Here is a 27,894-nt window from a genome sequence, read left to right on the forward strand (position 1 = left end):
AAGAGACTAGGATGCCACTGGGATCTGAAACAAGGGGACAATACTTGGGAGGGGACCCAAGGACCAGTGTACAGATGAGAATGTAGGAGGCAGCTGTGGGAGCATAGGCTTGTGTGATGTGTCTGCTGACCCAGCTTTACAGCTGGAATCAACTCACCCAACCTGCTGGGCACACCTGTAGGGGACGCTTGTGCTGGGACCCCCTAAACCTGGGCCACACCTTCCGGTGGTAGCCCACATAAGAGGGCATGGAAGGAGAATGCTTTTGCTTTTTGCCTGCTTGCCCTCACTGGTGTCAGAACCCTGTTCTTCAGGATTCCAGTGCAGACCCAAGACCAGCATCCCCTAGGAATCCTACAGGACTCCAGCACTGAATTGGGACTGCTGGCACACTGAATAGCTACAGTATTCTTGGAGACAGTCGCTTTGTCGCTGTTGAGAATACCCAGGTCATGGCCTGTAAGCCATTCTAATATCCTTACACACACACACACACACACACCTTATTCTAGCAACTTTTCTTTAGAGGTCCCCTAATGCATGACACCCAAGTATTGAGGACCATGAGGACGGCCCACTTCACATGAGGAGGGCATGGTTTAGCCAAGGAGCACATGCCTGGCACAGACAGGCCTTGGGTTCATGTTCATGGGAAGAGGAAGGGGCAAGCATCTAGATCTTGTGCCAGGCCTCAGGGTAGGGGTGACCCTTAGATCAACACTGGGTCTTTTGAATGCTACTTTAATAACCTTGTAGACCATGAAATATGACGATAAATTCTAGAAACAGAAACAGACATGAGACTTTTATACAAAAATTTGTTGCTTACAAAACATACGGAAAAAAAAGCTAAGGGAAAAAAAAAAGACACGGAAGGCCTCGTTCTTGCTAACTTTTGTCTACATTTAAAAAAAAAATCTGAAAACTAATGTTCCTTTATTCTCCTTTAAAAAAACGAAAAATGCTTAGGCACGATGTGCTGGTGGCTCTGAAGTAGAAGCCAGTCCCAGGCCGCCCTGCCAGGGCACGGTCCGACTCTTCCGTCTTACATAGTTAAGGCATCTTTCTTTCCTTTTTGAAAAGGGAGCATGCTGCTTTGTTTCCAGTTCTGGTTAACCGAGAGGAAGGAACTTTTCTGCTTGGTCACTGGGGCCAAGCAGGGAGCTGTTCAGTGCCACCCTCCCCAGGCCCTGAAGTGTCCCCAGAGCCCTCTCTCTGCTCATGCTTCGATGGAGACCTGTCTCATCCAGAACCGTCCTGATGCACCCCGGGCAGAGATATGGTGGTCCCTGGTCCAACGAAGAAGCTGTGACGGCTCACAGGTGCCCGGCTGGGTTGTGGGCCTCACCCAGGCCCGGGTGGGCGGCTGACAGGGCCAGCTGTGGGTCCCCGACCACGCCAGACACCTTCTCCTCCTCCCTCCGCTTCAAGCAGGCTGCTTTGGGGTTCAGGTTGCGTTCTGGGGGAGTGGGGAAGGAGAGAGCAGTGGGAGACGGTCCTCAGGTGGGGTCAGAGAGGGGCGGGGCTGTGCCGAGGCTGCCCTGGCCAGCAGGATGGAACAGACGGGGCGGGCGCAGCCTACCTCGCACCTGCTGCTCCAGGCCCAGGATGACCTGCACCGCCTGCTGCAGGATGAGCAGCTTGGTCTGCGCCTTATCCGACTTGAGGTGCAGCTGGCACATGCGGCCCAGCTCCCGGAAGGCCTCGTTAATGTCCCGCACGCGCACCCGCTCCCGAGCGTTATTGGCCATACGCCTCTCCCGGTCCCTCAGGTCCTTCTCCTCCAGGGACAGCACCTCATCTGTACTGCTGGGTCACAGCACCGAGCCTCCGTCAGCGGGGGCCGGGCCACTGCGTGCTATGTGTATGTAATGTGTGAGGGTAGAAAGGGTGTCATGGGTGACTTGGTGGCAGTGGTGTGGTGCTGTAATGGGTGTCGTGGGTGGCAGCCAATGTGCACAGTGATAGCAGCTCTGCAGTGTGGACAACTGTGCCTTGTGCAGGTGACACACCCCTATGGGCATCTGCCTGTATGTGTGTCCTTAGACCATGTCTCCGGGAGGCCAGGTGGTTACTCTGGGAAGGACAAAGGCCTCACTGTCTCCCAGCATGTACAGAGGGAGGCAGAGCCTTAGAGGGCAGCGGGGCCTCAGTTGTCCCTGTCTTTGCTGACTAGTTTCTTGCTGTCCCTGCTCATGGCTTGGGTAATAGATTCAGGGCTGTACTGCCCTATATAAGGCAGAAGCTGAAGCTTGGCCCCTGAGCCAGAGCTCATGGACGCAAACAGCACTTGGGCCCAAGTCCTGCACCCCAGCTGGGCCTGAGCCCCACACCCCAGAGCCAGTCACCCTGGCTGGGCCAGGAGGGTCGACTCATAGGTCCAGGGACTTATGTCCTCCACTGTGATGGACACTCATGACAGTGACTCCAAATGACCAAACTCAAGGGTAATGCTGTCACTGTCTGTGGTCGCAGACTGAGCCAGGCCTCTCTTGTGCTGAGCCTTCTGCTATCCAGCTGAAGCCCAGCACCATGCCCCTCGCTACTCCTGTCTCAGGCCACCCTTGAACCTATCAGATCCTAGGTGGTGGCAGTGGCCCCAGACCTCAGGACAAGCGCACAGACCAAACTGCATGTGGGCACCAAAGGCTGTGTGCCCAGAGGGCCTTTTCCTTCCCTTTAGAAACTGCATGGCCTATGGGACAAAAGGCCCCTAGGTCACGGTGCGATCAGCCCTGTCCAAAGGGCAGCAGGTGCGAGGTGAGGGGCGGTGGTGGCAAGCGAAGCCAGGGGACAGCCAGGGTAAAGGGGACAGCATGAAACACAGACAGCAGATAGACGGGCTTGGGAGTCACAGGGTGGGCTGCGCACTCAGCCACCATAGAGACCTTGGAGTCAAGGGGAGAGTGGGTGGCTGTGCAGATCACACCATGCTGCAGGAGAGAAAGGGTTAAAGGCAGGCAGGCAGGCCAGGGCAAGTGCAGGTTAAGGAAGCAGTGGGGTCCGAGCTGTTGTCCTCCCTCATCAGCCCCGGGTCAGGTGGATTAACACCATTAGATGGGGAAACTGAGTCAGGGAGAAGCTACTGTGGGGTAGGGAGCCTTCTAAGTTGAACAACAATGGTGGCTTAGACACCAGCTAGCACCTTTGGGCTGGGGCTGGGGCTGGGCTAGCAAGAGCCTGGGGATGGGAAAAGTCAGGGTTGAAGTCCTCAGGCCAGTGAGGCCAGTGTGGCAGACTCCAGGCCTGTCAGAGGCAGGCCCAGGATCAGCAAGGCAGGAAGGAGGTCAGTCAGTCAGAACTGGGGCCAGCAGGTATGAAGGAGATCAGGGGGGTGGGGGGGGACGGGGACAGTCGACCTAGAGTGTGACCGGCAGAAAGACAACCTGTGGGACAGTGCAGAGACAGAGTAGGTACAAGGGACAGCTGACATTGGGAACAGCTGGTGTGGAAGAGGGTGGATGTGATGTTAGGTAATGAGGATGAGGACAGTCAGTGTGGATGGTGACAGAGTAGATGGGGACAGTCAGAATGGTTGGGGACAGTCAGTATGGATGGGAACAGTCAGTATGGATGGGGACAGAGTGAGGACAGTCAGTGTGGATAGGGACAGTCAGTGTAGATGGGGACAGACAGTGTGGATGGGGACAGTCAGTGTGGATGGGGACAGTCAGTGTGGATAGGGACAGTCAGTGTGGATGGTGACAGACAGTGTGGATGGTGACAGAGTAGATGGGGACAGTCAATGTGGATGGGGACAGAGTGGATAGGGACAGTCAAGAGTGGATGGGGACAGTCAGAGTGGGGACAGCAGTATGAGGCAGGACTGGTCATTAGTGCCACAGTGTAGCAAACTGGGCAGGGACAGTCAGTTCAGAGAGCAGCGAGTGCAGGGAACCTCCTGTCTGGAGGAGGGGTGCAAGGACTGGTCGGTGAGGGACTGTCACTGCTCTGGCTTGGGCAGCAGGGAAGGAGCATCGCGGAGGCGCGGGGCGCGGGCCGCCCACTGACCTCGCACCTGCTGCTCCAGGCTGAGGATGACGGCCACGGCCTGGTGCAGGATGAGCAGTTTGGTCTGCGGCTTCTCGCTGCTGAGGTGCAGCTGGCACATGCGGCCGAGCTCCTTAAAGGCCTCATTGATGTCGCGGACCCGCAGGCGCTCTCGGGCATTATTGGCCACCCGGCGCTCCTTCTCCCGCTCCGCCTTCTGCTCTGGGGGGAGAAGGTCGTCCTCGTCCTCGTCTGGGCTATGGGGGAGGGGAGCCGGGGGCCAGAGGGAGACAGTGAGGTGATGTGGTGGCCTGCAGGGCCTCCCGGGGTCTGTGTGCACGTGTGATGTGTGTAACATGTGATGTGTGCGTGTATGGCCCAAGGGGTGGGGTTTGGCACCTGGTGCGCGTGCGTGGGACCTTCAGGTCCTTCTTGTCCTCTTCGGCGTCGGCTACTGATGCGATTTCCTCATCCTCTTTCTCCTCCCGCTTGATCTCGCTGGCACCCGCTGTTGTGCCTGCCCTCCCGAGTCCTGAAACAAGCCAGGGATGAGGGGCCCCTTGCCAGGACGCAGCTCCAAACAAACTGAGAGAGGCAGGCTGGATGGCTGCCCTCAACTGGGAGCTGGCTCCCTGCCTGACACTGAAGTCACACTAGACCCTTCACAGAACCAGCAACTGCAGACCTGCTCTGTTTGAAAATGGCAAACCAGCAACTGCAGAACCTGCTCTGTTTGAAAATGGCAAACTCACAAGTTTTAAAACTAGGGGAACAGCTGTCCACTGGTAGCACACACCTTTAATCCCAGCACTTGGGAGGCAGAGGCAGGTAGATTTCTGAGTTTGAGGCCAGCCTGGTCTACAGAGTGAGTTCCAGGACAGCCAGGGCTACACAGAGAAACCCTGACTCAGAAAACCAAAGCAGTGGGAGGAGCAATCCCTGCTATAACCATGGGGCAGGGGGAGAGTCTGTGGACTGGTACAAGAACACACCTGTCACCCCAGCACTGGGAGGCTGAGGTAAAGGGGTTGTAAGTTCAAGACCAGCCTATGATACACAGTGAGGTTGTCTAAAAAAAAAAATCAAAATCAAAATCATAAACCTGGTTGTTGGCACACGCATCAATCCTGGACTTCGGAGGCCAAGGCTAGAGACCAGAAATTCAAGGTCATTCCAAAGCCAGCCTGGGCTACCTGAGAAATTGGGTCAGGATATCAATAACAAGAACTGCCTAGAAAATGTCCACAACAAACATTGAAATACAACAGGCACAATTCGGAGTGCAGACACAGTCTAGGGATTAAGAGCTGAGGGGGGCCTGCATAAGATCATGCACAGCAGACACTGCGTGGGCCTGGGGCTTCCTCTGTGGACGTCATCCTTAGTCTCACCCACGCCCAATCCACCGAGCCCCTCACACAGCCAGTGCTAGCCTTATGGCTCCCAGCGTCACCTGAGGGTGCAGAGGCCAGACATTCCTACCCTGCTCTCTGCTGGCAAAATGTTCCCCACACCCACAGGCCACTGCACACTGGCTTGTCAGAGCTTCCCGTCTCTTCCACCCTCTCGTTCTCCCTACGAGGGCTCTGCTCTGCCCACAGGCCTGTGCACAGGCTGCCTCCTTGCTGGAGGCTCCTCTGTACCCCTGTTCTATTCCCTCCACGTGTGCTGGCCTAACATCTCTACAAGCACTGCATCCCCTATGGGACCGCGCCTGTCCTAAGCCCTCATGTGAAAAGCAAGCACTCCATTTTGCCAGGTTCCTGAGCCCTGCCGTGTGCCTCAGTGCTCCCCAAACAAACCAGCACACAGGCTACATTGAGGACCTGAACAGTCAGTCTACCTGATGGCTCTTGGTCACAAGTGTGTGTGTGTGTGTGTGTGTGTGTGTGTGTGCTCAAAAGGCAGGCAGGGACCAGGGAAAGACATCAAGTGTCCTGTTCTTGTCACTATGACTTATCCTGGAAACACAGAGATTTTCAGCAAAGCTGGCCACCACGCTCACCCTTGTAACATGGATTACGAGGTCAGCACATTCATGTGAGAAGCACCAATCTTGGCTCCCCAACATCAGCTTTCAGTTTTGAGGCAGGGGCTCATGGGAACCTAGGGCTTGCCAAGTGCAGCTTGCTGGCCTGCGAGTCAGCCTGTCCCTGCATGCCCAGCATGGGTGCCCAGGCACACATTTGTGCTTTTTACACAGGCTCTAGGGTATCCAGTTCAAACCAGTTCAGGTCCTCACGCTTCAGCAGATCAAGTATGGACTAAGTCACTCTTCAGCCCTGAGGGACACTCATGTCCTCCCCCTCTCTGCGACAAGGACTGGGAAGGCCTTCAGCTCCCTGCTGGGACTTACCACTATAGGAGTCGGGAGGTCTCTGTGAGAGGTCAGGGAGGGAACTGGGCTGGCTGGGGAGGCTGGCATGGTTATGCAAAAGACTGGCCCCACTTGTGAGGCCCTCCTCAGGATGGCTTCCCCCGACCTACAGAGGAGAATGACATGTCAGGGTGGCTGGAGTCCCTAAATGTCACCATTCCCTGACCTAAGCTGATACTCACCAGGCCGGCATGCCGCCCGCCCAGTGACATGGGGCCGGTGAAGCTCGTGGTCAGTGCGCCATGGCCAGGCAAAAGCCCATGGAGATCGCTAGCGGTGCCAACAGCGTGGCTTCGCAGGACATGGATGGCCTCGTCCAAGCGGTCCTCCATCTTGCTCTGCTGTGAGAGGGTGAGGCAGGCACTGAGGGGCACGCACATGCATGTGCACATCTGCACTATTTGCTTCACACAGGACATTTCGCTGCGGCCTACTCAAAACGTGTGATCGATCCCCTTGCCTTGCTCCTCCTAATTCTCCTGCCTCCACCCCCCAAGCACAGAGAGGACAGGCAGATGTCATCAGTGTCAGTTTCTGCAGTGCTGATGAGGGGACCCAGGGCTTGGCACACAACAGCAGGCACTCTGCCCACTGAGCCCCAGCCAGCCCAGCAGCAGTGGTGGGACAGAATAGTGCCTGGTGCCCTGGCCAGCAGGGAGGGAACACTCACCAGGCCATGGAGACCTGCATCGTAGTTGGGGGATAAGGCACTGGGCGCTCCTGCCCGGGGCCACTGTGATGTCCCTGGAGAAGGAAAGGCACAAGTGGGAAGACAGGCAGTGGGGACAGGAAGTGCAGCTGACCCACAGCACTCAGAGATGCCTGGCTCGGCCCAAACACCAGACACTGCTCAACCTTCCAAGCTCCCTCTTTCCTGACTGAACACTACCCCTGATCCTAGAGGAGCCAGCCCTGGCACACCTAGCCTGCAAGGGCACAGCAGAGGGAGGCCTCAAGGATGGTTTCTCTCTGTCCCTCCTTGTCTGGGCTCACTGCTACAAACACAAACAACAGGTAGCTCCAGGAGGCCCAGACAGGTCAAGGTGAGGACTGGTATGGGACTCCCTCTGTAGACAGGCTGGCCTCACACTCAGAGAGATCCATCTGCCTGTGCCTCCCGAGGGCTGGGATCACACAGTCCTGTGCCAACATGCCAGGCAGAGCAGGTTACTGTTACCCTCAACCTCCCAGACCTAGAAGCCCCCAGCCCCCATTTTCCTTTGCTCCTCACCGGTGCCCCAGCAACATCCACCCTGGAGGGGCATGCCTGAGGTGAGCCCGCCTCCCTCAGATGCCACCTCTCACTACCTGACCAGGTCTATAGACTGGGGACAGCCCTGAGGTAACACATGGAGCCCATGCCCATCACCTACACACCTGGCAGGCCCTGGGGTGAACCCACAGGCGTTGAGGGGCTAGGTGAGAAATTATTGCTGGAGTGATCCGGGGAGTAGATCTGCAGTGGTGCGGACAGAAAGATGGGCAATCAGGGCCACAATGAGGCTACCAGAAGTCCCCCCCACTGCCACTGCCCAGGCCCCTGCTCACCGAGGCCAGTGCCTTCCCAAGGGCATCCCCTGAGCTGCTGGCTGTAGTCCCTCGGGTGCCTGTGGGGGAAGAGAAAAGCCCTAATGCTGTGTGCCACCATAACTGTGCCCCACCCCCTATCCACTCAAGACACCTGTATCCGGGTCTTGCCTAACACTGACACCTGCCTCCCGGGTGAACAAGGACTCCTTTCTGCCTCAGTTTACCCCAAAATGAAGTGGAAAACCTTGTACCAAAGTCAACCTGGCTCAGACACTGACCACACCCTCTGGCTCCAGCCTCTGGACCCTCTCCATGGAGCGCTGATGCCTGCCCCATGGGTCCCAGCCAGGCCCAGCAAACCCCAGGTGTAGGCTCACCTAGGAGGCTTTCAGCTGCGGCCCCACTCACAGGGGGCGTGTGGCCGGAAGTCCCACTGTAAGTGCCAGGGGCAGCCGAAAAGCTGGATACAGCTGGGAGCGAGCCATTAACCTCAGATCCATGCAGCTGGTAGCCCTGAGGGGAAAATCAGTCGTCAAAGAGCAGGTCAGCAGGACAACACAAGTGTTGGCACTCCCCAGGTCCCCAAACCATGACACCTACCATGCGATCCTGCTGCTGGAGGCCCCCAAAGGTACCACTGCCCACGGAGCTGCTGCCCGGTGCAAGGGGCAGAGGGGAAGAGCCGTCACCTAGCATGGGCCCAAAGCCCACCTGGCTAGGCGTACTCCAGAGCTCAGCTGATGGGTGCAGGCTGCCATCTGTGTAGAGGGGGGTTGTGAGACGAGACCCTGGCCCCACAGAGCCCCCCCAGGGAGCCCCACGCACCTGCCACGTAGAAGGGGGAGGGGTAAGCGCTGCTGGGGGTCTTGGCGGAGGGGTAGGCTGCAGCATCCCTGCTGTAGCTGTCACCTGAGCTGGGCGGATACACCTGCAGTGGGAGGGTACAGTCAAGCCAATGGCGGGGGACAGGCAGCTCCATGCCTAGGCCCTGGAGGTCCTAGAAACCTAATGTCCCTTCACTACCTCTGAGATGATGCTTCTGCTTCTCCGGAACACCTTGGCCTGCCTCACGTAGCAAACTCATAGTAAATCCCCAAAGTCCCACCTCCAGTGTTCAGCTCTATTGCTCCCTATTTAGCATTTAGCAGTGCGGGAAACCTCCCTGTCCTTCTGGCCATAGGACCCTGGGCCAGAGTCAGAATCCCAGCATAGCATCTGGTCCTGGTGCCCCCCACAGCAGAGAAGGCACAGAAGAGAGCACAGCATTGACCCTGACCAGCTAGCATTGGCTGGAACTCTGACAGCTTGAAGTAACAGTGGGGATCTGCCACCAATGTCTGCAGTAGCCCATGGCTCAGGAGGGGATCAGCTGCTCATGTCTGCTTTGGCAGAGGAACAGAGAGCAAGTCTGAGCTAGCTCCAGAGTTAACTTGACTTACCTTAAGTAGGTTCTATTGGTCAGTCTGACCTAAGCTTTGCCTCCTATACCATATGTGTATTTCTGGACAGCCCCCACCCCCATGGCCCATCCTAGTCCTGATGTCAAAGGGAAAACTATAGTGTTCTGGGGCCACAAACTTTTATATATGAGGTGACACTTTGACTCTTCTGCCTTTACCTCCCAAGTGCTGCGGGAGGCATCCAGGTTGGAGAATCCAGCATACCACCTTTCTTAACGTGATTAAATCACAGGCCCATGGTGCCATGAACCACTGAAGGCCAGTAACCATCTGCTGGGGTTGGCAATTTGCCAACTGCCAAGCCAATGGGCGGAGACACTTACAGCTTTGGCAGGTGGGTGTGGCTTAGGAATAGGCAGGATCTGGCTACTCAAGCACAAGAGGCCCCAGGCAGCCCCAGCTTAGAGGAAAGGAGGGAGTGAGGTGGGACCTGAGAAAGGGCTTCCCTAGGGAACAGGGGAGGAGCACACACATTTTGCTGCAGCAGCCCTCAGAGCTCAAAGCCTGCTCAACTTCAGGATGTAGCCACAGCTTCTGGACTGGGAAACCCAGGAAGCTGTGGCAGCTAATGGCTCTAGGACTGTCCCACTCACCGAGGAAGGGAGACCAGGCGGAACCTTCCGGACCTTCTTCGGCTGAGTATCTGCTGGGAGCAAGAGCAGAGAGGAAGGTCTGGCCACTGCCATCTCCACATGCCCTCATGTGGCCCCCTACCATGCTGTAGTCAGGTTCCAAGGATGCCACATCCCTGACACTTGAGGGGCCTTGTTAATGCAGCCACTAAAAACCTGTGCTCTGCCAGCATAGAGGAGACAGAGGCAGGCAATCTCTGTGAGTTCCAAGTCAACCTGGTCTACAAAGAGTTCCAGGACAGCTGGGGCTACATAGAGAGACCCTGTCTCAAAATCAAAAAAGATCTAAAAAATCCAGATCCCACCCACTGGGACACCAAAGATGTAAGGAAACATCCTGGGGGGGAGGTGGGGGAAGGGGCACACAGAACTTGGAGTGGGGGCAAAACAGCCTGGTTGTCCCAGGCCAGTGCACCCCATAACTCTGGTCAGCAGCCCCGGGGCCAGCAGATCTGGCCACCAAGTGTGTGGCCCTCACTTCAAGTATGATCCCAGTTCATGCTGTCCTAGGGGAGAGCACCCCAGTGGCCACTGCGGCTTAGTGGCACCCACTCTGGCCTGGCTACAGGTCTTTCTCCTGTTCATGGCTGGTGCCCAGCCCAGGCGTCAGTCTCTTCCACAACGGCCCCTCCAGCATCTCCCTGTCCCCAGCCCTCACTCACCCAGGCCACCATCTGCAGCTCTCCGACGAGGGTTGCTGGGGAATGAGGGGTAATACTGGGAGCTGCTCTTGATGCCCGATGGGGACAGTGGCCCGGGACTGCTGAGGCTCAGCTCACCTGGCAGGAAGCCAGCCTGAGAAATGGGGACACCAGGAAGCTGAGGCTCATGGTCAGACCATACCGATCCCTGCATGGAGACCCTGCGGTGCCAGCTGTAGCTATCACTGGCACAAAGCCAGGCGGGGCCCATAGGCCTCACTGGTGCACAAACCCTCAAGACACACCCTCTTCTCAACCATCATGCTCCACTTCACAGCCACAATCACACAAGGGTAGAGTCCACCCTGGGGCCTTGTCTGCGGGATACCCTGTAACAGCCGGGTCAGGGCTCTGAGACCCATATCCCAAACTGCCCAGCTCTGTTATTCATGTGGTTGAAAAGCCTCCTTGGGGACTTGAGAGGCGACATGAATGTGACCATCCTTGGTGCACAGCTTGGCCCCTAACAGTCACTGTGGAAGTCAGGCTAGCTCTGCCCTTCTGCCTCAGTTTACCTGACTCAAGGTGCCAACACTGGTGTCTCTCCCAAAGGTGGCATAGGCATTCCGCTCACTGCCCTTGCCTGCAAGGGACAGAAAAAGTCACAAGAGAGCCCAGGAATGTCCCTCAGACAGTGGGGGTCCCACATGGGGGAGCTCTGGCAGAGCCCTGCCTGTGCAGTCGTGGCTGCCCAGGCCCCTGGATAGAGGACAGAGAACACAGATTCTCCCTAGCAACAGTGGGACCAACTGACCAGCAAGTGTCCCTGCTACTCTTCTCAGTTAAGTTTATTCATTATTTCATGTATATGAGCACTTTGCCCGCATTTATATATGTATGTACACCATGTGCATGCCTAAAAGAGGGCATCCTATCTCCTGGGCCTGGACTTATGTGTGTTGTCAGCCACCATGTGGGTTGGGTGCCTGGTGTGAACCTGGATCCTCTGCAAGATCAACAAGTGCTCTCAAGCCCTGAGCCAACCTCCAGTCTTTATTTGTTTTGCGGCAGGATTTCATGTAGCCCAGGCTAGCCATGAACTTGCCACCTTCCTGCCCGAGTGCCTGGACACTGAAGGCTGCTGACCCCGACAGACCTCAGTGCTGTCACAGGGTCCACCCTGGGGATTGGGGAGGCTGGCAGAGACAAGCTGGAACGGACACAGCTGAACTCTATGGGAACTGCCCGAGGGCCCTGCCACCCTGTCAGGCAGGACACCCGAGGGAGAGGCGGAAAAAGGAAACCCAAAAGAGAACATGTAGCCCACAACTGCAGAGGCCACTTTAGGCCATGGTGGAAGGAGCCAGGGTCAGCGCTATCCAGTTCCGGACTTGGAGCAGAAGCAACTTTCTCAAGTTATAACCACCGCCTTCATGCCTTTCAGGCCTCCTGACCCAATGCCTGGTGACTGTCCCCACAGTGCCCAGGGACACAGACAAGGCTAACGAGCACCTCTCATGACAAATAGCATCCGACTCACTGCCTGCCGATCCCAGCCTGGGCTACTGACGTGATGGCTGGTGCTCCCCTATCTCACTGTGTCAAGTCCCTCATGGGATTAGCACAGGGTGGCCACACTTACCTCCAAGCCCAGCTCCTAGGAACGTGGAAGGCGGCAGGCTGCTGTGGGAGTCACTGAAGTGGGCACCTTCGCTGTATGTCTGGGGGAGACAGCCAGGGTGAGAGGTGCAGGCACCACGCACACATGTGCACAGGCTAAGCCCTGTAAGCGCCTCACTGTGGTTGGGCACAACTGACAAAGGGTACCATGCGCTGTCTCCTCACCTCCTGCCCAGGAAAGGAGACCCGGGGCCCAGGCGTCTTACCCGGCTAGGGTCAAAGGAAGAACTGTTCTGGTCACTGCTGCCCCAGGAGCCTGAGCTGGGTCGGTCCTCCAGTCCTGTAGGAGGCAAAGAGAAGTCAGTCTAGTTCAGTCTTATTCCTCCTTCACCCAGATATGCTTAAGAGCAATATGGTCAGACTTCTCCAGCCTACATAGCCTAGGATTCTGTCCCTACGAAGGCTGCTGTAGCTCGGTAATGTGACCACTAGCAATCTGTCTCTCCTAGAAGACTCCTACTCACCTGTCAAAACCTCAGCTATTGTCCCCACTTTTAGTCCCATGGCCCAGCCTCTTGCTCAGCCCTATGTCTGATCATGCAAGGCTGGGCATGTGAGTCAGAAATGGTCAACAACGGCTTCTAGGGCCTCAAGGACTTCAGGAGCAGTGTCTCCCTGGTACAGGCCCTCCTGGCGAGGCCGACCAGCTCAGCGGGTGGGTAAGCAAGGCAGATACTGTCAGATGTGGACAGGAGGCACAGCTGGCTCAGGCTCCTGCATCCTCAGAGGAAGGGTGAGGGTTAACCAGCCTGGAGACCAGAGGACCTTGTCCTAAGGGGTGGGGTAAAGCAGGGCTGGGCCCTTATCTCCCCAAACACTCCTCACAGGCTGCTAACGGCCTATACCTCTAGAATCCTCTTCTCCACTGCAGTGAATCTGCTTCTTCCTGGGCCCTGTCCCCATGCACAGAGGCCACAGGGGCCACACTTCCAACTCCTCCCTGACAACCTGGCTGTATGGCTCTTCTGTGTGCCTCGGTTTCCCATTTGTGAAGCTGGACAGGGGAGTCCATGTTCCCATCCCAGACTCCAGGGGCTCCCGCACTCAACTTCACACCCTACAGCCCAGGACCCCTCGTCCCCACCTCCACACCAGAGACTTCCAAACCCCAGAGCATGAGCCTTTGTGCTCATCATTCCCTCCTCAGAGAACCTGCTTAATCGTGGTCTAATTTGCATAATTGTGCATATTAATCTCCCAACCTCATGAATATTCACTCCAATTATACCTTCCTGTGTCCTGATAAAGTTCCAATGTGTTGGCAGTGGGGGGCTGGGATACAGCCATTGGGGGCTTCCAGGAACCCCTCTAGCATTAGGTGCAGTCTGTGGGTGTCTATACTCCCAAATTTTAGCTTTCCACTAGGACTTATGGTGAGGCTCAGGAGGGTAGGGTGCCAGCATCCACACTGGTTGCAGATCCTAGGAGCACTCGGCACTTGAGAAGCCCAGACCCAAAATGGCCTGCCCATGTGACCCCTGCACTTGGCAAACACAGCCCCACTCCCTCAGAGCCTAGTAATACTGAGGATTCCACAAGACCCCAAGACCCTCTAGCACAAAAGCCCTGTCTTTTTCCATTCTATAAATAACAAAACTCAGGAGACCCCTCCCCCACCCTATTAATACAGTTATTAAAATCACCCCACTGATAAATTATGCATCTTAATAACCCCAACATGAATATTCATAGCAGTTTCACTGCGTACTAATTAAAACGTTCTAACAGAAGATGTCGATGTCAGGCTCCCTCGCGCGCTCTCTTCCTCTCTCTTAATCTTTTCCTGTCCCTCAAGGTGAGGTATTACAGGAAGTTGGAAAGAAATAGGCACCTCCTTGGAAAGAGGCACAGGGTCCACTCCTAGCTTGGTCAGTCAAACCCAACCCATGTCAGGGGAGAACCAAAGGCTTGGAGTTCTATTCTTTCGATGGGATTGTTGGCTCTTTGGCTATGACTTGTTCTCATAAATAAAGTTTTAGTGGCACACAGTTCTGTTCATATGTGATATATCTACAGCTATATTCAAGACAGGGATACTTTTTTTTTTCCCCTTTTTCGAGACAGGGTTCAGGCTGGCCTCGAACTCAGAAATTCACCTGCCTCTGCCTCCCAAGTGCTGGGCTTAAAGGCGTGCGCCACCACGCCCGGTGACAGGGATACTCTTACTACCTATTTGTATACGTTTATATAAGGCCCACTATGGAGAGAACCAGCTGCCCTGGTGTGGAGGACACTGTTTCTTGGACATGAGCTCACAGCACCAGCTTTGCTTGAGCCTGCAAGCACGCTCCTCACTCCACAGCCCATCACCAGGGACCATGTCAACCGCTGTGAGAGCACACCCACCCAAGTCCAGCAGACAATGTCAAGCCTGACAAAGCTCTCAAACAACACCTGCAGTCTGTCCCACGAGCTCCTCCCAGGACTACTGAGGTCAAAAGCAAGTTTGGGACCAGCCTAGTCTTTACAACACACCTCAAAAACCCAAAAGTAACCAAGGAAAAAGTTGACCTATGCCCCAGCAGAGAACAGCAAATCCAGGATTCTACCCAAGCTCCCACTGGGGGATTCTGGGCCGTGCCACCCTGACCACGCCCTAGGCCCTCCAGTAGGGGGATTCTAGGCAGAGGCTCCACCCCTGACCACGCCCCAAACCCTCCCTGGGGATTCTGGGTGAGGCCTCACCTCTGAGCTATGCAAGCTTCAGCTCTCACCTCACAGTGAAATCTAGGGCTGAGGCCCTGGGCTCCATCCTAAAACTCGCTCCCCATCAAATCAAAAAGATTATCAAACATTTGGATTTTAAAGTCCAGGAAAGAAAGATAAGAACTTTAAGAGGAGGAATCAAGATTAAAGTAGAGAGGAGTCAATGTTTGCCATCGATTCTCCAAGGCACAGACTCCACAGCACAAAATCAATACGGCAGACGCAGGACGGAGCAAGGACAAAGGGACAGAGGCAGAGGCAACTTTACTGGCAGCAGGGGAATAGTCACACCTGATGGGAACAGATGGCCCTGCTTTTGTTTTGAGGGCCAGGGCTCCCCTAGCCCAGGCTGGCCTCCTCCTGAGTGCTGAGATGGCCAGCTCACACCCCACACTGCGCTTGAGTGGATTTTTTTTCCTTCTCCTAAATAATGCAGTGGTCGAGTGGAGGGGACAGATGCAGCCTTTGGGTAGGGTTGGCTGGCCAGACAGATCAGGAGATGCTAACAACTGAGGGACGGTATGTGATAAACAGAGTCAAGTGTGGGCACGGGGGAGGGCTCAGTTGGGAAATGTTTGCTGGCACAAGTGAGAGGACCTGAGTTCGAGTCTCAGAACCCACCTAAAAAGCCAGGCACAGTGCTACATAAACTTGGGATCCCAACACTGGGAAGGTGGACAAGGGAGGCTCCCTGGAGCCCACTGGCTGGCCAGTTTAGCTAGATAGGTGAGCGCCAGATGGAAAGACAGACTTTGATCCAAAAAATGCAGCACAGAGTGATTACAGAAATCGCCACTGTCAACTTTTGGTGTACACAGACAGACAGACGAAAGCACCCTGACACACACACATACACACACACACACGCAAACATATCCAGATACACACAGTCAGACACTAGCACACTGATACAGATGCACACATAGAGCAACATGATAGTCACAGAAAGAAAAGCCACCAAGAACAGCAGGTCACAGAGGCACAAGAACAGCAGAGTTCAGACTCTGCTCAGTTTTTTTCAACTTGACACAACCCAGGGTCACCTGGGGGGAGAAATCTACACTGAGAAAACCACATGAGGACACTCTAAGACGACTCACTGTGACACTTGTCACCCATGTGGTTCGTGACAAGGTCTCACTATATAGCCCAGGCTAGCTTGCATCTATGTAGCCCAGGCTGACGATCCATTTGTCTGCCCAGTGCTGGGATTAAAGGTATAGCCACCATGACTGACAGCAACTGAGTTCTTGCCTTCCATTCTGGAGTTTCTTGATTCAGTCTCCAGTGACCAAATAAAACAAACTAATATAAAATAAACCCCATTGGGTCAGACATTTGACTCAGAGGGTAACAGCACTGGCTGATCTTCTAGAGGCCCCAGGATCAGTTCCCAGCACCCACATACAAGATGCAGGGGATCTGATGCCCTCTTCTGGCCACCGTGGGTATGAGACACACATGTGAAGCAGATATACATGCAGGAAAAACACGAAATGCATAAAGTAAAAGAAACACCCCCCCAATACAGCTTCTTAGAGAAGGAAGCTCTCGGGGGCATTTCTTCACTGTAAGAACCTTCCCCAAGTTCTTCTGTTGTCTGACTCAGCGTCCCCTGCTCTTCCGCTTTTTACTCCAGAGATGAAAATGCTAGTGAAGCCTTCCTATGTAAAGTGTGAGTACAAACCAACAAGGGTTGTGTGGGGTGGTGTATGGGCAGCCCTATTCAGTGAGAAGAAACCCTAAGTTTCAGGCTCCTACTGGAGTAACTACTTCATCTATGTCCTGCATCTGTGAGAAACGGGGACTCAAGACTCTGTGATCCCAGGTCATCATGTAATATGGAGCTAGAAATTCTTCTTAAGACGTATTTTTCTGCCGGACGTGGTGGTGCACGCCTTTAATCCCAGCACTTGGGAGGCAGAGGCAGTCGAATTTCTGAGTTCGAGGCCAGCCTGATCTACAGAGTGAGTTCCAGGACAGTCAGGGCCACACAGAGAAACCCTGTCTCGAAACAAAACAAAACAAACAAAAAAGATGTACTTTTCTTTCTTTTTCTTAAAGACAGGGTCTTACTACAGCACTCTGGAGGCCTGGAATTCCCCATGTAGAACAGGCTGGCCTCTGCCTCCCCAGTGCTGAGATTAAAGGTATACACCCACAACTGGCCTAAAATGTGTCTTTTAAAGTTGATCCGAGCCAGACGGTGGTGCATACCTTTAATCCCAGCACTTGGGAGGCAGAGGCAGGTGGATTTCTGAGTTTGAGGCCAGCCTGGTCTACAGAGTGAATTCCAGGACAGCCAGGGCTACACAAAGAAACCCTGTCTTGAAAAGTCAAATAATTAAAGTAATTTCACAGAAGTGACAGCTGGACAGGTCTCCGGGGACCTTCCTGAGCTCCCTGAGGCACCTGTCTCACAAGACGATTCCAGCTGGGGGGCAGCAGGGGATGGGGGGGGTTCAGTCAAGGATGTTAGAGAGAGTACAATCAGAGCCCCTTGACCTTTCCTGCAAACCGAACTGTGTCACACAGTTCCGTCGTAAGGAGCGACTACAGACTACAGGTGGACATGAGTTGTGAGGCGGGGCTGTCTACAGCATGTTGATGGACAAGTGGGGTGTCACACGGGACCTGGCACTTGGGTCCTTAAATGTTATCAAGAAAAAATGCTGACCAAATGCAGGAGGGCTGAAGCTGTGGCACCAACTCACCGAGAGTGATGGGCCTCTAAGGCCTAGCTACCACCCACGTTTGAGCACTGATTCTGCCTTCCGTGGTCCTATGTGGGATTGCCCCAGAGTGGCAGGCTCCAGTCTTGACTGTGCCAACAGGGCCTGGGAGACCCGCTCTGCACACCCCTCCTGTGTGCCTTCATCATCAAGAATGGGGCGAATATCCTTTCTGCCACCCAGGTTGAAGTGACGTCCCCTCCCAGGTGACACAGCTCTAGATGTGCCACCTACTGAACTAAACTGATCATGATGGGCAATCAACATGGTCCCTGTGACAGGTCACACAGCCCAAGGCAAAAGGGCTGCATGCTAGGCTTCTCTGGACCGCACACGAGCCTGGTACCCAAGGGTCCAAGGTTCGGATGAGGGTGGGTCGGGAAGGCTAGACAGCCTGGACAGAAGCCAGCGGGTGTTCTGCCAGGCCAGGCTTACAGGAAGAGGTCCGTCAGGCTGTCCCACCCCCGGGGGCCACCTCCATGTTCCCACACAGGTGTTGATGACGAAGGGTAAAGGGTCTGGAGAACCATCACTATGAACAGGCCAGCCCTCTCAACCTGACCTTACCCACTGGTGCGGCAGGAAGCCTGGGCATTACGGATTGGGGGCTGCTTCCGGGGTGGCGGAAGCCTCTGGGGATTTCCAGGCCTCCAGCAGTACCCAGATGGCCCTCCGTTCACTTCCTCAGTCCAAGGGGAAGACAAGGCACAGCAGTGACTGATAGCCCTGCTTTCAGGGAGGGTAAGCAAGAACGACCCACATCAGCCTTCCAAGTCTGCCGCACGGTCGTCACCTCCATCCAGGGCAGGCTGTCTATGTGCTGCTTCTCTTATAAGGTCTTACGTGTCCTAGCTCCTAGGCAGTCCTAACCCCATGGTCCCGGGCAAGCCAGACTGACCGTGGTTATTCCAGGTGTCTAATACTTGTTCAAAATCCAATCACCGGGGGAGGCCAGGCCTGGATTCACAGTTGGAGCAGACAAAGCATGGAGGCCTGGGTTCCAGTTCACCCAGCCCAATGGGTTCTAGAATGACCACACTCCCACCCACCAGACAGATCTCCGCCACCGTCCCCATGAACACCCCCCCAAGAGCCCCTCAGTCCTACCTGAGCCTGCAAACTGGGTTCCCCCGAGGGAGGCGGGCCGGCTCTTCCCATTGGCCACAGGTAGCGGGAACATCTGTGGGGACAGAGAAAAGTCAGGTGAATGGAGGCTAGAGCTGTGAGCAGTTGGGGTGTCTGGCTGAGGCCCAAAGACTAGGTTTCCTGGAGTTAGGCTGGAACAGAGCTGTGGGCAGGGATAGGGTACCCCAGCTGGAGGACAAGCATAGAGAGAAAAATCACACTCAGTAGAGGACATGGCTTCCGATTGGTTTTTGTGCTTATACAGCTTTGAGTGTCACTTGTTTTTGAGGCAGGGTCTCACCTTGGCTGACCTGGAAATTGCTATGAAGCCTAGGCTGGCCTCAAACACACAGGGACCCGCCTGCTTCTGACTGAGTGTTGGGGCTACAAGTGTGTGGCCAGCGGGACATGGTGGCGCACACCTTTGATACCAGCACTCAGGAGGCAGAGGCAGGTGGATTTCTGAGTTCGAGGCCAGCCTGTTCTACAAAGTGAGTTCCAGGACAGCCAGGGCTACACAGAGAAACCCTGTCTCGAAAAAAAAAAAACCAAAACCAACCAAACAAACAAAAAACAAAAAAACCAAAACAAAACAACAACAACAAAAACCCAAGTGTGTGGCCATTTTTTTTCTTGAGACACCATTTCTCACTGGCCTAGAGCTTGCCAAATAAGCTAGACTGGCTGGCCGGAGGGCCCAGGTGATCTCTGGTGCCCATCTCCCCAGTGCTGGGTTACAGATGGGTGCCTCTGTGCCCCACTGGCTGCTGGGCTTGACTCAGACCCCAACACTCTACCCACTGAGCCATCTCCCCTGCCCTTTTTTTGTTTCTGAGATGGGCATTCCGTAGCCCAGGCTTACCTTGAATTTCTGATCCTCCTGCCTCAGCCTCACAGAGGTACCCCAATGCCACAATGCCTGGAGGTGATATGTTCTCTCCTATCCCAGCTGGACTACAAAAAAACGCTTGCTCAACAGGTGGTCTGTGAGAAGCCCAGGCAGGTCTGGGAAGCTCACTCCTCGGCCAGCACCCTATAGATCCAGACATCCCTAGATATCATGCAGGGCCCCCACTTGTCTGAGTGGCTCACTTAAAGCCATCATGGGAGGATATACACTGTGAGGAGGTGTGGCCACCTGCAGTAAGGGGAGAGTGAGGCTGTCAGCCCAGCACTTGGGAGGCAGAGGCAGGCAGATTTCTGAGTTTGAGGCCAGCCTGGTCTACAGAGAGAGTTCCAGGACAGCCAGGGCTGCACAGAGAAACCCTGTGCTACACAGAGAAACCCTGTCTCGAAAAACCAAAAAAACAAAAACAAAAAACACTCAGAGGCACAGACAGACAAACCATACACACCAGCCAACTCCCAACCACCGAGGGCCATATTTTACCTGTGTGTGGAGCCTAAGCAACTGAAGGGACAGGAAGGCCCCAAGCTGCCCACACTGTCCCCTAAGTCATCCCACAGACAACTAGGCAGTGACAGTGTAGCCCCACAGCCAGCGGGTGGGGGGGTCACCATCCCTACCTCTCATTCAGGAGGAGCAGTGGCCGAAGTGGGGCCCTGTCTGGGACCAGCATGGGGTTGCAGAGGGAGGCTCTGTCTCAAATGCTAAGATGGGGACCAGAGAGCGAGCTCTGAGGATAACATGCTCTTCCAGAGGACCGGGATGAAGTTCCCAGCAACCACATGACTGCTCACAACTATCTGAAACTGGAGCTGCAGGGTGGCTAATGCCCTCTTCTGACCTCCAGGGTACCCTGCATAAACAAGGTGCACAGGTGCTTTCTCTCAAGTGCATGCTCTCGCTCTCTTGCTCGCTCGCACTCACACACACTTAAATAACTGAAAGAAAAAGAACAAATTCTAGCCAAGGGGGCACAGGCTTCTCCATACTTGCAGACAGGAGGATTTAGGGTATCTAGACCAACCTGGGCTCCAGGAGATGCTAGCTCACAATCAAAAGAATAAAAACTACGACCCCCACCACAGGCCCTGCCATCCTCGCCCCCGTCCCCCGTGCTTTCACCCCAGTTTCTCATCTATCCCACAGGACGCCCTCTCTTGACCTAAATCGGGGGAGATCCTGAGCCCTGCGACTGAAGGGGGTGGCCCTGAGGCTCAGGGTGCTCCCCTGGGTCCACTGGGCTGAGCTGCACCCCCAAGCTGCTGTGTTCCAGGCCACTAGGCCGTGACCTGACAGTTTAACAACAACAAAAACCAGGGGCCAGGGCCTCTGTCTGTTCAGCCTGGGGCAAACCAGGAGGCAACGACAGAAAATGGGCCTTAAAAATACCAGCGGGGCCTTCCGGAACCCAGTGGCTCTGTCCCTAGGGCTGCATTTCCGTAGGGTGGCTGGGGCCGTTTCAGTGTGAGCATGCTTGTTATTTGGTAGAATTCTGTGGCCTGGAGCCCTTGTGGGGATGGGCAGGGGAGCTCAGACCGAAAGTCGTCCTAGAAACCAGGGCTCAGTAGTGCTTCTGGGGGTGGGGCCAAGATTTCAAGAATCCAGAGTTTAGAAAAACATGCTGGTTCTTGAAGGACAGGTCCACTGCCCCCGCCCCCAGGGTGCCCACTGCACAGATGGGTAAACTGAGAATCCTAGGCTGTGGAGATGGCCACCAGGAGGCTCCTTATTGGGTGTTCTGTGACTTCTGTCAGCCAGCAACCTCTCTGGGCATTTACACAGCTGGAGGAGAAGAGCCATCACAGAGGGTGGGAACAGCCACTGCAGGCTGTATGCTAATGCGGCAGGGCTGCTAACAGCCTTCCCAGGCCAGAGTCTCCCTCACTAGCAGAGCACCCAGACTGAGGAGGGTAAGTCACCAGCGGTACAGGGGGTTGGTGGCTTCCTTCTCTAAGGCCCCAGCACGTGTCAGAACAGCTTGGGACTTCATTCTCACAGCCTGTAACTTCGATGGTCACTTTTCTAACTCAAGGCCACCAGCCCCCACAGGCACTTCTGCAGTGAACACTGGGGAACAACCACAGCTCTGAACAGCCCTTCCCTCTCTCTGGGCTCCGTTCTTCTCCTCACTGGTGAGGTGCCAGGTGGGAGCACTTCTTTGGTGGATGTCACCAGGCCTACGGTAGGGGGCTCCATTTCCTCTGAGATTTCCCCCACTCTTGCAAGCTGGGGGCTCCACTCCTACTGGCAGACACTCCCACTTCAACCCTACCTTCCAGGCCAGGAGTGGTGGGGTGGGTAGGCACTGAGGGGCGGGGGGGGGGGGGGGGCGCTAGCTCACCATGCTGAAGTCCAGGAGGTCACTCAGTTCCTTGTCAGAGCCCACGGGTGCCATTCTCTGAGACTGGTTCATCATCCACCCAGGACAGCAGGTGTTGGAACTGGGGTGCGTCCCCCAGATCTAGAGACAGCCCTGTGGTGACACCAGGGGACAGAAGGGGAGAAACAGAGGGACTGAGAGCGTGGACAAGTGGGCATTAGAAGTGAGGCCCTGGGGTCAATGGGGGTCCTGAAGGAAGAGGCAGGAGCCTGGGTTCTGGGGGGATCCTCTGTAGATCCTTCTCATGAGCAAATGAGTAGCTTGAACAATGGAGAGAAGGGGTACACATATGAAATCTCCCAATTCCCAGAGGCCCACCAGAGTGTCAAATTGCATTTTAAAGGGGTGGGGGGGGGACTGTCTATGGGCCCTGTCCAGGAAGAAAGGGGTGGCCCAGGCTCTGCCTCCTCCAAATAAACTTGGTGGAACCTTCCCATGCAGCAGCTGTCACAGAATACCCAAGACCCTGGTCACCCCAAATCCAAAGCAAAACAAACTGTGAACCTCAAGGCTCTAGTGGGTGGAAGAGGTGTTATCCCTGGGACCCACAACTTCTCCCTCTCACCCCCAAAACCCAACCTCATTCAAGAAAGCTAAAAAACAAAACAAAATTAAAACAAAACAAAACACTCAAACCAAGTGGGCCTCTTATTGTCAGGATATATCCGGGAATTATTCCCAGTCAAGTTTAAAAACATCCTTTTACCAACATCACCGGGGGGGGGGGGGGAGGTCCCCAAGACCTGGGATTCCCCTCAGGTCCCAGGGGCTCTGCTCCACCAGTGGGGGAGGGGTTCCACCTGCCAGGCCCAATCCACCCACCCCAGGAAAGACTGAGGGGCCAGCACGCAGTTAAACCATTAACTTTTTTTTCCAGTGTTCCCCAGAAAGGAGCTAGGGCAGCAGGGATCCGGAAGCCACAGGCTGGGGAAGGCGATTCTGGGGTTGAGGGAAGACCCACGTCCAGAAGCTCAGGAACCCCAACTCTTTTGTTTGTCAACTCACACAGGGTGTGAAACAGGCACCTCGGGCACCCCGCCCCCACTGCTTTTTGTCTTTTTTTTTTTTCATCCTTTTTGGAGGATGTGTGAAACTGACTCTTTTCTTCTTCTTCTAAGTTGTACGAAACCACACTTTTTTTGTGGGGTATTTGAAACCGATTTTTCTGGGTAACCCCAGGAGAGGTGAAACACTGCTCCAGTGGGGGCGGGTGCCACAAACACTCTTGGGAGGGGAGGAATGGGACAACCTGGGTCATCTTGGATTGGGGGTAGGGAAGCAGAATTGGGGATGACCCCCCCCTTCTCCTCCCTCCCCCATTCCAGCAGCCACTGCGGGAGGAGGAAGGTTGGAAGTTCTGAGGCTCGCAGAGGCCACCATCGTGTCCCAAACCCTGAGCTGTGCCGCGCCCCACATTAACACAGAGCAGATGTTCCCATCTCGGGGTCCCTGTGTCTCCCCTCCTTCTCTGTACCCAGAGATCCCTTTCTTGTAGCAGACAAAAGGACTTGCTCTCTTTCCTCCAAACTCCAGTTTAAATCGGGGGGGGGGCATCCTTAAGTGGCAGGGGGGGTCTTCCAAGATCTCCAGGAGTTGGGGAACCCCAAGTTAACGAGGTGAAGATATTGGGTTCACTCTTCCTTCCAAATTCCAGTTTGGATGGAGATTTGGAGACTTCCCTGGGTGGGGGTGGGTTGGAAAGGGACACCTCCCACAAAATCCCCAAGAATTAGGAACTCTAAATTGTGGAGTGCGATATAATCCTCAGCCTTCCAAACTCCACTAGGATCAAGGGGACACCTCAAGTGAAGAGGTGAAGGTGGGTGATAAGGGGACACCTCCCCTAAGATAACCACGAGTTGTGGAACCACTAGCTAATGGAATGAGGAGGTGGCCCTCTCTCTTCCCTCCAAACTCCAGCTCCGATCAGGAGGACCCCCTCTCTAAGGGCAGATGGAAAGGGAACACCTCCCCTAAGATCCCCACGAGTTGGAGAATTCCTATCTGATGAAGTTGGGTGACCGTCCACAGAGAACCGTCACAAAAGAGGCCTGGGCAAAGTTTGCTCTCAAGTGCGCGCGTCCCCTCCACGTCGCCCCCCTCTCCAGGCGCGCAAAGTTGAAGACAGAGAACAATGCGCCGCCGGGCCCGGGGCCCTGTGCAAGGGGGACGCGTGCACACTCCCCCGGGGGCTCACCCCAGCCCTAGCCTCCCCGCGGACCCGAGAGAGACCCAGAGGCAACTTTTTTTTTCTCATGCACTAAGCAGAGGGGGGGGGTCCCCACCGTGCGCGCGTCCCCGTGAGCCCCACGCGCGCGTCCGGGGCCCCTCCGCGTGCGCTCACCTGCTGGGCGGGGGCATGCACCGGGTGCACCGGGGCTCCCTGCTGCCCACCGCCCTCGGGGACCCCGGGGACAAAAGGGTGGCGGGCGCGTCCCCGAGGGTCGCGCGTGGGCGGCGGGAGCGCGCAGGGCTCGGGGTCGCGCGTCCTTCCTCCTCCCCACTCGCGTTCGCGTCGCCTGGTCTCTCTCGAGCTTCTCTCAGAGCAGGCCCCGCGGGAAGGGACTGTAGCAGAGGCGGCGGCGCGCGGCGGTGGCCCGCGGTGGCCCGCTACGCCCGCAGCCGCCGGCGCTGCCTCATCTTCCTGCGGCGGGAGACATGTTCCGCCCCCCCACCCCGCCCCGCGCCGCCCGCGGAAGCCACGCCCCCAAGTGACCACGCCCACTGTCGCCAAAAGCCACCTCCCCTAAGTCGCTGCAGCCGCGCCCCGACCGGATACACAGATCCCTCCACTACCTCTTGAGGCGATAGTAACATACACCACCTCACAACAGTCACTGCCAGAACACCCACAAAGATTACCATGACACCAAGAATCAACCCGTATCTAATACTAAAGTACTTCCGGCAGAGATAGTCTCTATCAAACCGAGGGAAAGACTTAGGAACTATCTTCCTACGCGGCGGTATACACGCACTGAGCGAAGCGTCCTTGACGCAAGCGGGAAGGACCATTAGATTGAAAGATAAGGACCGCTACAAATAACCAATGGGAAGGTGGAGAGGTTAGATTGGCAGAACTCAAACCATTTATTGCGAAGTATCATCTGCGTTCCCGCCCTACAGCAGAGGCGGGATTCTCAGAGCAAGAGGCCGCGAGAAACTCAACGGGAAGGCGGTGGAAGGGCGGGGTTTGAGATTTTATTTTCGGGTTCTTATGCCCGCCGGCGCCGCCACGTCAAGTGGGTTCTATTTGAGTTTCTAGGATGGGCTCTGGGTGTTATGTGTTCGAGCGGGTATATCAAAGTCGGGATGGGATATCAGATCCTTAATGAGAGGCTAGGAAACGATGGATCATTCTCTCTCTTGCTGAAGGACCTCCACATTGGTCAACTTTTCCGTCTTTTGAAAATAGGTGTTTCGTGGTGCATATAATAAAAAATGCCAGGAGGTGGCGGCACTTTAATCCCAGCACTGGGGAGACAGAGGCAAGCAGATCTCTGTGAGTTCAAGGCCATCCTGGTCTACAGAGTGAGTTCCAGGATAGCCAAGGCTATCCAAGAATCACTGTCTCGAAAGAAAGAAAGAAAGAAAGAAAGAAAGAAAGAAAGAAAGAAAGAAAGAAAGAACAACGAAACAACGAGGGCGGGAGGGGTACTGAGAGGAGAGAGGGTAAACTGAGATTGGGATATAATATATGATAAAATAAATTTAAAAAAGAAAAACACATAATGAGGCCAGGTGTGGTGGCCCATGCCTTTAATCCCAGCTCTTGGGAGGCAGGAGGAGCTCTTTGTTTGAGTTTGAGGCTAGCCGGTTATATAAAGCAAGTTGCAAGCCAGCCAGCTAAGGCTGTCCAGTGAGACCCTGCCTCTCCCTGAGGGTTGTAGAGACAATATGTCCCTCGCGCCTAGCTTCTGCTCAGTCTTCACAGCTCACTGGGGCTCACAGCCCAATGAACACAGCAGAAAGGTGCATGGCACAGTGGGTGTCCAGGTCAGGCAGCAAAGAGGATCCCTAGTGTAGCTGCCTGCTCCCTCTCCCTCACCTTCAGTCAGAGATCAAGGACATGCCCCCAGCATCACACAGGAAGGGCCTGGTGTGAATCGCACCTCTAGGTTCTGACTTTTTGGAGTTGGCAGGGGTAGAGAATTGAGAAAAGGTCTCATGTAGCCCAGGCTGGCCTCCAACTTCCTATGTAGCCAAGGTTGACCCTGAACTCCTGTTGGTATCCCCTACCTCCCAGCTAGTACTAAGATGGTAGCTACCACACCTGGTTATGTGGTGGTGGGAAGAAATGTAGTGCTTCATATATCCTAACTAAGCGATCTACCACCCCAGCTACCGCTCCAGTCCTTTATCCTTGGAACTGGTCCCTACTTCCGGTCCTTTTTGCTTCCCCCATATCTCAGAGCCTTTGGGCAGGTTCTTGGTACAATCTGAGACTCAGTTTACCTATAAGGAAAATGAGAGGGCGCAGTCATGGGCACACGGGTGTCACTCCACAAGTCTCTGCCTGGTCAGTCCTTCTATGATCCTGTTGAAGGACTTGGGTATCCGGATTGAATCTCTGTCCTTGAAACCTAGGTCTTTCCTGTGGCCCAACCCTGGACCCATAGAGTTGAGTGTTTGCCCACCATGTGGGGATGCAGCATGTAGTTCACTGGGCAACGTTTGGTGGCAACCTGGTGGTTGCAGCACCTCTAGGCTTGTCATCCAAAGCGAGAAGGCTCACCAGAGAGCCCCCTCCTTCATCTGTCCTGAATGTACTCTTTCCAACCAGGAGCTGTCAGGTATTTTCCAAAAAGTGAGTCCATTGTACAGAGAAAGAGACTGAGGTTCTGAGGGCTCCCCCATTCACCTCACTCCCACACCGGAGCCACACACCTGCAGGGAGGCTCTCTAGGCACTCACAAACCACCATTGTTTTCCCCCAGGAGGCCCATCTTGGGGCTGAGTCACCGGGTGGAACAGCCAACAGTGGGGAGTCCTCTCTCTGCTGTCACCTCTGCCCAGCCCTGAGGCTTGGGTGTGCCCTGGCATGAGGACAAGCTGCCAGGGGCTGGAGCCAGGGCCCCTTTGGAGCGGCCCACGGCCTGCCCACCCCCGCCCTCCTGACTGTGCCTTTTGTTCTGCTGTGGGTGCTGGGGGAACCCGTCCACCGGCCACAGAACCTGTCTCTCAGCCATTGGGATTGTGCTCACAACCTGGAACCTATAGCCACTTTTGCAGGAGTATAAAGCAACAGGACCAAGGATGAATTCCCACAGAAAGGCGGGCAGACATAGAAGGATGGAAAGCTGGGCCTCCACACGTCCATCATTGCCACTACTGGGGAAACTGAGGTAGAAGGATTGCAAGTTCAGGGCGCCCTGGAAAACTTACTGTCAGAAAAGCTAAAAGGAAGGCAGGGAGATACCTCATGCGTGGCACCCTGCCTAGAATCCCCCAGTGAGGGGGCTGGGGGCGTGGTCAGAGGCGGAGCCTCACCTAGAATCCCCCAGTGAGGGGGCTGGAGGCGTGGTCAGAGGTGGAGCCCCGCCTAGAATCCCTAGTGAGGGGTTGAGGACTTTTATGGGCTTGGACCTGGGCTCCATCACCAGAAGTAGGTGTTGAGCAACAGACATAGTGAAGTACAAAGGTCTTAGGTCCCGGCAAACTCCAGCAGTTCGTTCTGAGGATTTCAGCCCCATCTCTTAGTGTAGGCGGTGAAAGATGGTTTGGCATTGGGCTT

General features: G+C 55.2%; 1 protein-coding gene across 20 annotated transcripts; it reads right to left on the reverse strand.

The window, feature by feature from the left end:
- Positions 1-725: 725 nt before the first annotated feature.
- Positions 726-25,161, reverse strand: Tcf3 (transcription factor 3). 20 transcript variants are annotated; one of them, XR_001779500.2, is made up of 20 exons: positions 24,505-25,161; positions 22,122-22,253; positions 18,856-18,928; positions 12,517-12,590; positions 12,273-12,351; positions 11,206-11,273; positions 10,652-10,784; positions 9,951-10,003; positions 8,723-8,825; positions 8,498-8,655; positions 8,275-8,410; positions 7,916-7,974; positions 7,745-7,823; positions 7,038-7,111; positions 6,550-6,708; positions 6,347-6,473; positions 4,390-4,522; positions 4,012-4,247; positions 1,583-1,809; positions 726-1,459 (listed from the first exon to the last, which is right to left on the reverse strand). XR_001779500.2 is itself a non-coding variant. In NM_011548.5 (19 exons), the coding sequence occupies exons 2-19, from the start codon at positions 22,194-22,196 to the stop codon at positions 1,317-1,319; spliced, it is 1,947 nt and encodes a 648-aa protein (NP_035678.3). In that variant the 5' UTR covers positions 22,197-22,253; positions 24,505-24,820; the 3' UTR covers positions 726-1,316. The 20 variants fall into 20 exon arrangements, 18 of the variants coding, with proteins under 18 accessions (NP_035678.3, NP_001365839.1, NP_001157621.1 ...); NR_166173.1 differs by having other exon boundaries at positions 6,550-6,705; positions 9,951-10,000; positions 24,505-24,820; NM_011548.5 differs by lacking the exon at positions 4,012-4,247 and having other exon boundaries at positions 6,550-6,705; positions 9,951-10,000; positions 24,505-24,820.
- Positions 25,162-27,894: the final 2,733 nt, after the last annotated feature.

Source organism: Mus musculus, chromosome 10 (assembly GCF_000001635.26).
Source record: "Mus musculus strain C57BL/6J chromosome 10, GRCm38.p6 C57BL/6J".
NCBI lineage: Eukaryota > Metazoa > Chordata > Mammalia > Rodentia > Muridae > Mus > Mus musculus.

Coding starts and splice junctions, on each gene's coding strand:
- Tcf3 (NM_001164147.2), bottom strand. CDS start 22,196: ATGATGAACCAGTCTCAGAGAATGGCACCCGTGGGCTCTGACAAGGAA. Junction 7,112..7,744: donor TTCACCCCAGGGCCTGCCAG/GTGTGTAGGTGA, acceptor TTCCTTCTCCAG/GGACATCACAGTGGCCCCGG. Junction 6,709..7,037: donor ATGCAGGTCTCCATGGCCTG/GTGAGTGTTCCC, acceptor ACCCTCTCACAG/CAGAGCAAGATGGAGGACCG.